This window comes from Psittacula echo, assembly GCF_963264785.1.
Source record: "Psittacula echo genome assembly, chromosome: 1".
In the NCBI taxonomy this organism is placed as follows: domain Eukaryota; kingdom Metazoa; phylum Chordata; class Aves; order Psittaciformes; family Psittacidae; genus Psittacula; species Psittacula echo.
This window is the reverse complement of record NC_137735.1, coordinates 24,152,273-24,166,512: the sequence shown is the minus strand read 5'-3', so window position 1 is coordinate 24,166,512 and position 14,240 is coordinate 24,152,273. Positions and strand designations below refer to the sequence as shown.

Below are 14,240 nucleotides of genomic sequence, written 5' to 3'. Positions count from 1 at the left end.
TCTACTGCTTTAAATATATTTTACCTTGAATATCTTCTTGAGAATGCAATAGCTCGTATTGCTGAAGCTTACTGTAAGATCTCCTGTCCTGGTTTCAGCAGGGCTAGAGTTAATGGTTTTTTTCTTAGTAGCTGGTGCAGTGCTGTGTTTTGGCTTTAGTCTGAGAATAATGCTGATAATACACTGATGTTTTAGTTGTTGCTAAGTAGTACTTACCCTGATCAAGGACTTCTAGGTTTCCCATGCTCTGCCACTGAGGAGGGGCACGAGAAGCCAGGAGGGAGCAGAGATAGGACGCCTGACCCAAACTAGCCAAAGGGATATTACATACCGTGGGTCATCACGCTCAGTCTGTAAACAGGGGATGGTTGGCCAGGGGCTGCAAATCACTGCTTGGGATGGGCTGGGTGTTGGTCAGGGCATAGCGATTAGTTGTACTGTGTATCACTGGGGTTTCTTAGGGTTTATTCCTCTCTTCTTTTTTATTTCCTTTTTCGTCATCATCGTAATTATTATCATTATCCTATTTTGTTTTAGTTATTAAGCTGTTCTTATCCAAGCACACAGGTTTAACTTTTTTTGTGATTCTTCTCCCCATCCCTTGCAGGTGAGGTAAGTGAGCTGCTGTGTGATACTTAGTTGCTGGCTGGGATTAAAATATACCATTCCAAATGTTTGGTATCATTCAGCAGCAGACATTTATCACATTATCCCATTTCTAAAACAGAAAGTTGTAAATGTCAACTGAGGTTATTTCTGGTTAGAATTATCAAATTGAGGCTGTCTTTAGGGAAGATAGCTTGTCTTTTACCTTATCTATTATCACGGTATTTGAACAGCTTTATATTATAGAGACTGAGGACAGCACATTTTGCCAGTGGAATAGCTTAAATTGCAAATTCAGAATTACTGTAAAGTAGGTTTTGAATACTTAAGAAATTGACATTTAATGATCCAATGCAATTAGGAGGGAGATGAAACTGTGTTACTCTGCTCCTCAGTGCTTGAGCAGAATAAGACTTTATTGCTAATTAATATCAGTAAGAGAATAGTACTATAGTTATCTTTTTATTCCTCCTGTTTTCAGATAATATTTATTCCTCTAGTATAAATAGTGAAGAAAATACAACTAGCAAAGTGTACCTACCACTGTAATCTAGTAACAAGAGTATTTTTGATGCAGAAAATAAAGTTATCTCAGAGGTTACTAATCTTATACTTTAAGCTGGCAAATACTAAGAGGATTTGTAGGCGGACCAGTGTTCTTTCAGTTATATGCAAAAGCATCCTAGAAAGTATGGATAAAACTCTGTTCTTGAACTCTATAATAGTTTTGTACGAAATCACCTAATAGCATGCAGAGCATACAGTTGGAAGTAATTATTTGATATGAAGATGGACACGATAGTATTCTTCCAGTTCCATTGCCTTTGATCAGCTGAAGAGGCACATTGTATTACCATGAGGTGCAATTGAACAGATAGGTCAAAACTATGAATATATACATTTATTATATGGCCTAATACATTGCTAGTATTTCTGATGTACTTTCCTAGAGTTCTATTTTAAGAAATGTTACAGACAAAGAAGAAAAATCAACTACTTGACAGGGATAGTTTCCTTAAGCTTGCTGAGAATTAAGGGAGGCAGCTTGCTTCAGAAGCTGACTTAAAGTTTCTTAATCACTGTCTGAATTGCATTTGTTTCTTGTATCTTGGTCCACAGTAAATTGATTTTGGTTGGCAAGATTTGATCTTTCAGATAATAACCTTCTCAGTGTTTCATTGGAACAAAATGTCAAGCCATTTCCTCTGAGATAGCATACGTTGTTATTGTAGGTTCAAGCAATGATTTTCTCCTAAATTATTAATATAAATTTTTAACGCTTGTTTGCAAATTGGGGTAATTTTATTTTCTTTTAGAAACTTTTGTGGGAGTCCTGAAAGCATGTTTATGTGGAATTTTGAAAATGTGAATTGAGTCAATGTGTTTTGTTTGTTGATATTTTCTATTCTTAGAAGGCCATTTAAATAATAATATGGAGGGAAGATGTTTGCCAAATGAAAATTGTCTAAAGACGTTTTGGTTCTGTTTACTCAACATTGTGCAGCACTTACAAAATATTAGCATGATTTTAAGCACCGTAGTGTCTTCCCCCATTTCCCACAGGAGGAGGGCATGGTTTTGTGCAGTAGATGGCTTTTTCCAGGACTTTTACATCACAAAAAAGATTTGTATATTTATGAAATTCCACTCATTTTGTCCTTCAGCATGCAGATATATGGCCACCTGCTGGAAAAGCAAGAAAACAGTCTATAACTAAAAATCCAAAGATTGGAGGCTTACCACTAATTCCCATTCATCAAGAGAAGACCACTTGTAAAATCAGAGGGAGTTCAGAAGTAAGTGATGTTTAAACTTCGTGTAGAACTTATAACCACAGTGCTGTACTTTTTAAAATAGTTCAGTAATAATGAACTCTTCAGGATGTTCTTTTCATTATTTTGTCATTAAAGGAGCAGGACAACTTAATGTAAAAACACACTGTCACCTGAACTTGTGTCACCTCTTTGACTGTTCAGTAAATCAGTAGTGGATTGTTACTTGTGTTTGGGGTTTTTTTGAACAAGGATTGTTCATTAGAAGTAAATAGGACTGTGGGGTGGACTTATTTGCCTTACTTCTACCTGAGAAGCAGCAGTGCTAGTGGAGGCACTGTTCTGCTTAGGAAAAATAATGGTAACTAATCTTAATAGAGCAGAGAATAAGTATTGAAACAAAACAGCTTGGTCCTTTGACTGTATGCAGTATTATTTCTTGCATGTTTTAGAAGATTTTGAAGGGATGTAGAAATACGGTATGTGTTATCGTCACTTAAAGAGATTTTGGTACAGGTATGGATTGGTGAAGCTGACTCATTTCCATAACAAACCAAAAGCAAAGGTAGAAGTAGTGCTTTATCTGAACAGCAAACTCCCATCTTTCTTTTGTTCTGCTTTCTTCAGGCATTTCTACTCTGGCTTACAAAATGACTATAATACAGTGTGAATGCAATTATGGTTTTCCTATTTTGTTTAATTTGTCCTTTTGTTTTAACCTTCTCTCAAAGTATTTTTGCAGTTCTTTGATAATTTCTTCTATCTAATATTTGCATTTTAAAACTGTTTTCTTATGAAAATAAATCACAGGTTTTGTCATTTAGAAAACTTAATAGCCCTTAGGTATGTTTCTTACCTGTTCTTACGCAGGTACAGTTGACATCTGTAATAAGTTCTTTGAGATGGCTGCAAATTCAGACATTATATGATAAAGGTTTTATTTGATTTTGAGCTTCATGATTTAAAATCCCTAATACCTTATAGTGCAAGATTTTTTTTATTATTAATATTTTTGTTGATAATGCACCTCATTAGGAAGGACTCTAATGTTTCATACACTGCAACTTCGAGAAATTCTACATTTAAACTTAAAAATAGAAGATCACAGTCTTCATTATTTACGCCCTGACTACATCTAGAGAAGTTTTAGTCCAAAGGCATTTGAAGTCTTTAGGAAGGTTAACACAAAATTATAAGATGGGAAATATAGAACTAACACTTTTTTTTACCTGACAAGCCACAGCTGGGATGAACAGTAAAATAGTGGTGGAAAGTAACCATATGATATGTTTTATTAAGGAGAAATATTATACAACAGTAAATTACAGTCAGTAAAGCAATAGACATCTCTTTGGAGACCCACGCCTCCAGTCTTTCCATGGATTTGTAATACGTCTCTGACAAGCAAAAATTTTAAAGCATTAGAGAGTACTAATAGGAGGAAGCATTTTCTGAAAGATGCTGGTTTATGAAAAATTGAGGTCTATTTACAGATCAATGTGTAAACTTGTAGTAGAGATGTGATCAAAGTTACCCTCATATAGGCAAGAAAAGAGACTGTAAGACAATGAAAAAAAGTTGTATCTTTCTGATGTGAATATAAGGGAAAAAAAATGCTAAACAACTTAAAGATACTCAGAAACTAACGAGTTTAACATTAAAGTTCTGTGCTAAAAAGTCTATATTGAATGCCTTCTTTTTTCCCATTATTGGAAGTAGTTTTATTGCGTGCTAACAAAATAAATATATAATGCCCAAAGTTTGAAACCACTGTATAACTAAGAATCCTTCTAATAACAAATGGAATCAAAATGGAATCAAAATATTTCCATTATTTGTGCACTACTTGTTGCATACATGGAGAGTAGAATCATTTAAACAAAGTAGAAATATACTGTATATCTGCAGTAATTCTGTAATTTTATTTCCAAATACAGAAAAACTGAGGAATAAGGGGGAAAAAACAAACTTACTTTCCATTGTCAAATACCATAAGTTGTACCTTTGTAGCATTTTGAAAGGAACAGGGGATAAAGGAGGATGCAAATAGGTAGAGTTGCTCCATGGTTTTTTTGTTGGTGATATGCAGACAAAAAGAAAATGTAGTTAGATGTATATATTATTATCACTTTGTTCACTAATTATTTGATTAAAGGCCTGAAATTTACAGGCAAACAGCTATTTCTAACTGAAATTGTTGCTTTTTATACTAAGGGTTATCGGGAGAAAAGTATGGAGTCCAGTAGCGTAATAAATAGCATGAGATTAAGAGTGGGCAGTGGATCAAATATCAAGAAATAATATTGTTAAAAAATTTCATGCGGCAGTTCTGGTCATGCATCAGATATGTTCTTTTGAACAATAGAATTTGGCTCCAACAACTGAATATTCTTAAAATACAAATACAAAGTTTCCTCTGAATCAATTGGAATTAGGATTCCTCGGTATACTGAATCTGCTTTAAAAGTTCAATATGTTGAATAGTAGTGTGTGTTAAGGGGCCTACATGTCAATACCCAAGAGTGTTTCAGAGAAGCAGGCAATCTTTAAATGAGTTCTGTATTTAACCTGTTCCTATGCTCATTATATAAAGGGCTCCTGCTATACCCAGTTTAGCAGGAGAGCTGTGCTGATTTCAGAGGGTAGTTGGTGTTTTTCTTCTCAAAAGATGCAAAATTGAAACGTTATGTAAAAAATTCTGTAAATAGAAGATTGTTGCTCCTGACTTAATTCCACAAGGTATTCATATCTTAGTTTGCTGAGTAATAGTGAATAGCTTGGAGTGTCTTACTCTGTTTTCTGAAAGGTACTGAATAACAATTTACATTTCACATACTACATATATATATTATCACAGGTAGGCCTTTTATTGTTATTTTATTAATTGAACATGTATCATTGGTGATAATGTCACTGTTACCTTGTTCATTCAAAAACATTATTTTCTGTGGAAAGCAATTACTTCAAATGGAAAATTATAGCTTTTTTAAGTATTTAGCAGAACAGAACTTACATTCATGAGTCATTGGGACAGTTTCTTGGTTGCCTTGAGCTTCTTTTCACTGACTATAGCTAAGATATAAATAATACGATGAACATAAAAATAATAGGATGCTTCTTGCTGGCTTAGGTGATAGTAGGAGGTTCTAAAGTGGTAGCAGTTGTTACTGATGGGAGCAGAATTCAAGTCTTCAGGCAAACTAAAATCTGCTACATAGCATGCACTAGTGGTAACCCATGTAACCCCAAAAACAAACAAGGCAAGAGACCTGAAATAGTGTGGATGTTGGGTTCTCAGCACTTTCATTTCACTGTACAGATATGCTTCTTATTGGCCACACCAGTTGCGAGTTTAGATGTGACATTTTATTTGCCTTTCATTTCCTTCAGCTTAAGAATTTAAAAACAGCATACCAGTATGGAACAGTGGCATTGCCATCAGTTTGTTTTTTATCTGAGTTCCCAGTATGTTACTTAAAATTCTAGCCAAAATTTGAAAAAGCAGTCAGTCTTATAATTTATCAGGTAGTACTGAACAGCTGCTGAAAGTGTTTGTGTGATCCTGTAAAATAATCTTTTGTAGATACATGTAGCTCAGTCATTAAGTTCTAAGAATTACAACATTCACAGTTGTCTTTGATTTATGAATTCTGAGTTTTTAAGAGTATATGGATCTGCTGTAAAACATTAAAATATCGGATACTGTTATAGGATGAAAATTAAATCTTAAATATTTTAAATATTTTAAAAATATTTTTAAAATGTTACATGAAACTAATGAGCAAAAATTGCTATCTGAATATTACTGAACATTGCTTGAATGCGACCGTGTTTCTCTTTGCTTGTTTTCTCAGAAGATAGAGCTGCAATCTGAGAAAGCAAAATTTGGTGAGCATCATGAAAATGACTTCCTGGAAGAAAGAAAAAAATTGAAAGAAAAAGCTTCTATTGTGGCACAATGTTTGGAACGGAAGGAGGGGAAAGTGCGAAATCATGCAAAAACACATCAGAGCTTGATCTGTGTTGAGGATGTGGGTGCAATGATGACTGACCTACATCAAAGACCATATAAGGCACTGAAAAAAAATAAGAACAAAACTACTTCGGAATTAGATAAAAAATTACCATCAAATGTGATTCAGGAACTAAATACAGTGCTGCAAAAGAACAGAGGACTTCATGATGAAACCTCCATCTGACTTCCTGAGTCTGAAGTTTGAAATATACATATAGATGTCTGTATGTGTATTTTCCATGCAAAAATAGTCTTTTTTTGATGTCATTTGTACAGGGCAAAGGAAATAATTTGTTTATATGCAGCTGTTGATGTTGTATATGCCTATGCCTCGTGTTATAATTTAAGATTGAACTGAGGGACTGATTATGAAGAACTCCTGAAATTTGGAAATTCTCCTGTGCAGTGCAATGACACCTGGGTTTTATCTATTACATTTTATTGCAAATTTCTTTGATATAATAATCCTAAGCACTATCAAAGCTTTTGTTCTGTTTATATTCTGTATCATCTTGTAAGTACTAGAGAGATATTTTTGGAAGAAGTCAAGATATACAGTGAAATTTGTACTGTTGGTCTGCAGTATAGTTGTCTAACACTATAAAAATGAGTAACATCTGCTTTGAGAAGTCATTTTTGCATGTAATTTTTTATTATTACTATTTAAGAGAAAAATTAGTGTCTGCTATATATTTGTGCTCTGACAGAGTGGCATGTGAAAGAATCAAAAGGGAGAGGACTGTAGTAGATGAGACAGCATAATCTTGTATCTGAAAACTGTGTCTCTGTGGTATACATCTGATTATGACATCTAAGCAATGAGAGAGGATACTAAGGATGACAAAAAGCAATCTTTAAAGCAATATCTGATTTAAAAGGGTATACAACCTGGAAGAGCAGCAGCATCTTTCTGCTTAATGGGCTTAAGTAATTTTATAAGCAGACCTTGGTTAGCTCTGGGTGAAAAAGTCAGAATTTTCTGTCTCTGGATAAAGCTTGCTTGGTGCTGACACAGTTGCTAGCATCTGATGAATATTTAATATTCACATGAGAAATGGATTTCCGTAAGAAAAAATGCTCCCCACACAAACATGTCTATCAGAAAGGTTCTAACTCCCTCAATTAAGAAGTGCCAGTTACTAAATGAGTGAGGAGATTAACCCTTCCCTTTATCATGAGGACAAAGGTGAGCAGTATGCTGTTTGCAGGGACTAGGAAATGCTTGTGCACAGCTCTTCTGAGTGTGAGGATAGGTCCCAAGGTCAAGAGGACAGCCTCATTAGCTGCATTCCAAGTATACAGGTAGCAGTTCCTGAAGACAGGTGACTACCCTGCAGCTTCTCAGTTTTTTAAGCTCATGTTCCTTACATTTAAAATTAGAATCTGGCTTCAAAACAAAACCTATGTGAACAATGAAGTTATTTGGTTTTCTTCAGTTGTTTTGTGGGTCTCCCCTTCACTTAGCCCATGGGATTGCCTCCTTCCTCTCTTATGGCATATCCTAGTTTTTACTTTGTCCCATAACAGCTGGATAGGCAAAAGGCATGGCTGTGCTGAGGCTGTTTCCATGTGTTGCAGATGCTGTCTGATTAAGTAGCAGGACCAACAGAGCAGAGAGTTAATGAGCTCACACTGCACCTTTCCTTCAGGGGAGGCATTAATAACAACATCTGCTTTATTTTGCTGCTGTCTCTTTTGTGGTCTGATTAACCAGTCTGCCACAGTTTTTCACCAGCCTTTTAAGAACTTACTGACACCTTTAGTATTCCTCAAGTTTGATTGGAATTGTCCAGATTCTGGGTAGGAGGCAATTTTAAACTATTTCTTGTTTGTTGGAAATTGTTTTAAATATTCTCTTAATTCCTTAAAATTTAAGAGAAAATGTTAAATTTAATTGGCATCAATGAGACTTGATTTTTATCAATGGATAGTTTTGAGGATGCTTTATGTTGCTAGTGAATTTCTTTGCGTACAGAAGCAGTATACTCATTTATCCCCTCTTCTATTTTTGGTAGTCACAGGTGCCATAACATTTTTCACATCGTTTATTTCTGTTCCTGATTGCATTGAACAGTTTAATTGGAAAAAAATAATTTGTTCGATTGAAGAAACCAGACAAATGACTCGATATATCTGGCAACTCTGCTAGGAAGTACAGAGAAAAGATCAATCTCAAATACTTTATGGTGTTTTCTATTTATTCTTCTGGAATGTAGCATAGATAAAGCAAGTTTAGTCTTTCATACATTGCACTTACCTTTTTTGACCAGTTGCTGAATCTGAGACAAGTTTGTAGATTTTAATTTTTCAAGTGCACTATTGACTGTTTTGCTACCTTTGGTTTATAATTGATCCTTTTCTCATAATTGAGGCCCTGGCTCAAGAAAGCATATAAGCCTGAACTTAAGCTGTATTGACTAAAGTCAGTGCTTAATGTTAATAAGTAGGTTCTTAAATGCCGATATGAATCAGGGCCAAATGCCACCAGGAGAAATTACTTCAGTTTCTGTCGGAGGCTGGACCTGAATGTACTGTTTACAGTTGTACTTTTAGTTGCAAATATTTTTCAGTATTGAGTTATTACTGGTTTATCTTTTCACTGGGTTCTTAAAAATGGCATTCACTTTACTGCTGAAAGCCTCATGCATCATTTAAGTCTCTACACTAATGGAATAAATGGAGCAGTGGAAGGGGTTTGAACATTGAAATGAATATATCCATGACGAAAATGTTTTGTGTATTTTTATGGATCTAAGGTCTACAGAAATACTTGTTCTGTTTCAAAAGCATATCACAGATAAAGTATCTATATGACTTCTGTTAAAAGGCCCTGAAAAGCAAGTAAAAAAAAAAAAAAGATGTTTATTAAAGTATGTTGAAATTTGGCTTTGTATGTGTACATCCACAAATACACTTGCATATATGTGTATGTGCATGCAGTTATGTGCACATCCAGAGAGACACTGAAGGATGACAGTGTTAATCCAAGGAAAATTTATTTGGGAAAGTAAAACTTAAATTTGCAATGAATTGTTTGAAATAGGCATCAAAGTCTTGGACCAATTTTCTGACATATGATTGTTGCAGTACACATTTCAGATTGATTTAAGACCTGCAGAAAAATTTTGTTTTGTTGCAGTACCTTAGTGGCTACTGATCTTTTATTGTTCTTGTGTCATGTTGTAGATTGGTAGAGGAAGTGTAGTTTTCAGAGAATAAATGATAATTATTTCAATAAATGCTATTTCTCTAAAATAGGCAATGGATTTTTTTTTCCCAGAAAAAAATTAAAATGTTTGGGTTTGGTTTTGTTTTTTAAACAATACTTCTGTAGGTCTTTCCGTATGAGAGCTATTGAGTAACCTGGCATTTACTTCCTGATCTGCAAAAGGAAATTAAATGAGATACAGGTATTTTATGTATGGGCTTATAACAATGGGAAGACTAGAATTAAAATCCCAGTAAATCTCAAGTTCCTTGTTACTTTGTTAGACTTCTGTAACCATCATAGATATAAAGCTGACATGTAAACGTTGTTTATACTAATTGTTTTAACATAATGCCAGTTTTCTGTTTGTGTGGGGTTTTTCACATATGTTAGGATGGGGATGGGAAACAACCCAAAACCCCAAGAAAAATATGAGCTGGAATTTCTTCTCTCCGTTTCTTTTCTTTTCTTTTTTTTTTTTTTTTTTGGTTGGTTGGTGTCATGGTTTAAGCCCAGGCTGTAAATCAGAACCACGAAGTCCACTCCCCCCCCACCTTTCTTCCCTCCGCTTCTGGAGGGACGGGGAGGAGAATCAAAAGAATGCAACTCCCACAGGTTGAGATAAGAACAGTTTAATAACTAAGGTATAACACAAATCACTACTGCTACCACTAATAGTAATAATGATAAAGGAAATAACAAGGAAGAGAATACAACTGCTCACCAACTGGTACCTCGCCCCCACCCCACAGTGATCTAGCCCTTCCGGGTACCTCAGTTCTACCTCCTGGGCATGATGTGCTATGGTATGGAATACCTCTTTGGCTAGTTTGGGTCAGGTGTCCTTTCCCTGCTTCCTCCCAGCTTCTCCTCCTCCCTGGCAGAGCATGAGACTCACAAAGTCCTTGGTCAGTCTAAACATCGATGTTATCAGCTCTGTTCCGAGGCCAAAAGTCAAAAACACAGTGCTGCAACAGCTACTAAGAAGGAGGAAAAATGACTGCTACTGCTGAACCCGGGACAGTTGGGTTTCTTGGGGGTTTTTTAGGGTTTTTTGGGTTGTTGGTTTGTTTGTTTTTTTTTTTTTTTATTTAGTTGAACTGAATATTGGTTACAATTTTGGAATTTTTCTTTGAAATGGATCTTTTTCCAAGATGTTACTTTGAATTACCAGTTCAGGAGAGCAGTTTGGCTAATAGGTTTTATGCCTCAGCAGAAACTGCGTTAGTGTAGAGTCAGTTTCACCCGGTGAGATCTACAAGTATGTTCATGCGGAGCTTGGCTTTATAGTGTGACTTGGGTTGAGGCACAATTTGTGCATTGTAAGATTTTGCAAACATTATCCAAACATTATCTGTCTAGTAGGGGAAGGATATCCCGAAAGATTTCTTCAGTTAATGTGGAGGGCTTGGCTGTATCATTGATTTCTGTTTCTTAGTTGTGAAAGGCTCTGGGCTGTTAGCTTAAAGTGAGTTGTTAGTATGCCACTGGCTCTGTCTCCCAGATGCATGCCTGCATGGCTTCCACTGTCATGTATGAGGGTAGTTTTGGAGTGCTCTGCAACTGCATGTGTTTCAGAAAGTAGAAGTTACGGAATTTTATCTCACTGCCGTGATTCCGCTCTCCCCCGGTATAGTGCTGTTGCAGTTTGTGTTCCTGTCGGTGCTGCTTTGTTAACATCAGTTCCACATACCAAGTTCCAGATTAAGGAGTCTGAGAAAATATTTGCATGCTCTGCTGGGGATGGTGATGATGCCTTCAGGAGTCTGGAGGTGAGGGGTACGTGTCTTACTGGCTAAAGCATTGTCATGAACCTACCCTGCCGTATCTCCATTCAGGTTTTTAAATCTTTTCCAGTGCAAGCTTTTTCAATGGGCAGTTACCAGTTATCAGATTCTCGCTAGCTCAACAACTTCATTTGTGCCTGAGACCAAATTGAAACAATTAAAAAAAAGTACAGACTCAAGTCCTAGTGAGCATAGAATCCTCTAAAAATATATTTAATTTGGGCTATTTAAGGCAAATCTGTAGTTTCAGTAAGTTACATTAGGAAACCTGAAGTATGTACGTGTGGGATAGAAGCAGATTACGTTGATGGATGGATGGAATGTATTCCAAGTTGAATTGTTTGAAAAACTATGCACTTACTTGCAAAACTGAGCCTATTGCAGCAAAATTGACTAGGAAGATTCAAAATGCTTAGATATGGTCTATACAATTTTCTGCTTCTGACCTGTCAGAAATATTGTCTGTGTTGTCAATAAAAGAAGTATTTCTCAAAATGGGGGTTTTGAGGGTGGATTGTTCTCTGTAGAAAAAGCAGGAAGACTTGCAAAGTTCTCTTCGTGATTCACACTTGGTTTATATGTTATACTGCTTTAATTGCCACTCCACTGCAAATGAGTTTCATCTGCAGCTCAGATAAGGGGAAAACCATGCTGAAACACAGCTATTTTCGTTCTTACCACTACCACAGCTTAATTGTCTTGGCTGAAATTTCATAACATTCCTGTTACTCTTTGCTGCCCATGTTTTACTAGAAAATCATGGCAATCTGTGATACTGAAGAGGAAGAAGGAAGTGGAAGGAACTACAGTTGCAGTAGGCAGTTGTATCTTCCTATGTACTTGCGCTCTTGCATTGCAGTTTAGAGGTTTGGGGAAATTTAGTACTTACAATCATAGAATAATTAGGGTTGGAAAGGACCTTAAGATCATCTAGCTCCAACACCCTTGCCACGGGCAGGAACACCTCCCACTAAACCATGTCACCCAAGGCTCTGTCCAACCTGGCCTTGAACACCACCAGGGATGGAGCATTCACAACCTCCCTGGGCAACCCATTGCAGTGCCTCACCACCCTAACAGTAAAGAATTTCTTCCTTATATCCAATCTAAACTTCCCCTGTTGAAGTTTGAACCCGTTACCCCTTGTCCTGTCACTACAGTCCCTGATGAATAGCCCCTCCGCAGCATCCTTGTAAGCCCCCTTCACATACTGGAAGGCTGCTATGAGGTCTCCACGTAGCCTTCTCTTCTGCTGGCTGAACAGCCCCAACTTTCTCAGCCTATTTTCATGCGGGAGGTGCTCCAGCCCCCTGATCATCCTCGTGGCCCTCCTCTGGACTTGTTCCAACAGTTCCATGTCCTTTTTTATGTTGAGGACACCAGAACTGTGCACTTACTTAGCCTTCCTGACTTTACTTGAGACCTTCCTGCTTTTCGTTCTAGGGTCATAGACTCTGGTACATCCTAATCTTTAGGTTGTCTTCCATATCCACTCCCATTCTGCTTGTTAGCTTGATGTGGTTTTGTTCTGCTTTTTTAATTTATGACTCAAACTTTGGCCATGTTTTCTGTTTAGATCCCATGAGATCTCTTGACTGCTGACTGTGGCTTGGTTTGCAAATGGTATATGCATTATGGTCAAGCCCATTGTATCAAGCTTGCTTTAACCTTTATCTTAAATCCTGGTAGTGATCTCCTCAGGGTTTCCCTATAAAGAGAGGAATTTCACTGAGCTGGCCAGGAGAGAGAGAGGCTTAGGTGTTGACAAATAGGTGTTCCAAAGTTCTGTAACCCATTTCTGTCAGTGACCCTGAAGGTCTTCCTCATATTTACATTTGTAGTCCTCAGCAAATCAGAAGGCAAACTAAACCAAATGTACTCTTGTTTGCCTTTTTAAATTATTTTAGTTCAGTATCTTAATGTTCCTATAATATGTGTTGTGCCTTGTAATAAAGAATGCAATTTCTTGCAAATTATACCTTTCGTTACATAAACACTAAAGCCTTTTATTTCAAAAATCAATTAGCATTGGTTTGTCCAGTACTGTAGACTGCTGTCTCGCTAATAGGTTTGAATAAATTGAGGTTTTCTGTACATACGCGTTTTATAACTTGTTGTTTTCTCCACTATTTATTTTTCCAATTTGTTCCATTTAAAAGCTCATAATGTATTTGTATTTGACTAGTTTTGCTTTATATTTCTATTTAAATTACAACATGATTGAAATATATTTTTTTTAAAGAGGCTCTAGCCATTAGCCTTTAGTTTATCGTGTTTTAGTTGTTTATACTTCGGACTGACATCCAGCACTTAAGTTTGTCTTCAGGGTCAGTGTTTTTTTTCCTGTCTTTACTCATTCATCTTACACATTTGAACTGTTCAAGCTCAAAGGATGATAAATATAATAAACTGCATATAACAATCCTAAGGTCTTCTCAGGCTGTTATAGGTAGAACATTTTTCATATGAGGATACCTCACAGACTTTCCTTCCCAGGAAGACCAGGTTACATGGGAGACTACACAAATTTAACGTAGAAGAGTATCTTGGAGTCTTGGTTAAATTGCTGAGTGAAACAACAGTAAAATTTATCCATGTCCTGGAGGTTGTTTAGTTCCCTTTCTGTCACTTTTTGATCTTGTATAGCATAGCTTAGACAGGTAAATGAGTTTTGAGAATGTTTGCATTTTATGAACTAGTGGACAGAAAAATAAATATGAAATATCTGTAAAATAAGAAGAAATCCCTCCATTACCTTAAGGAAGTGTCTTTTTTACTCACTAAATAACAAAATAGAAGTAAATTCAGAGTTTGTTTTTTCCTTCCAGCTTTTAAAGTTTTCACCAGCTAGA

The 14,240-nt window shown here is 36.2% G+C and overlaps 1 protein-coding gene across 1 annotated transcript in view; it reads left to right on the top strand.

Moving 5' to 3' along the window:
* Positions 1 to 6,577, top strand: part of ARAP2 (ArfGAP with RhoGAP domain, ankyrin repeat and PH domain 2) — a gene marked incomplete at both ends in the record, with an annotated part of 116,660 nt that extends 110,083 nt beyond the window's left edge. The window contains 2 exons of the mRNA XM_080626850.1: positions 2,271 to 2,402; positions 6,233 to 6,577. Of these exons, the coding sequence (XP_080482976.1) occupies positions 2,271 to 2,402; positions 6,233 to 6,577 (477 nt within the window). The remainder of the gene's footprint in view (positions 1 to 2,270; positions 2,403 to 6,232) is intronic.
* Positions 6,578 to 14,240: the final 7,663 nt, after the last annotated feature.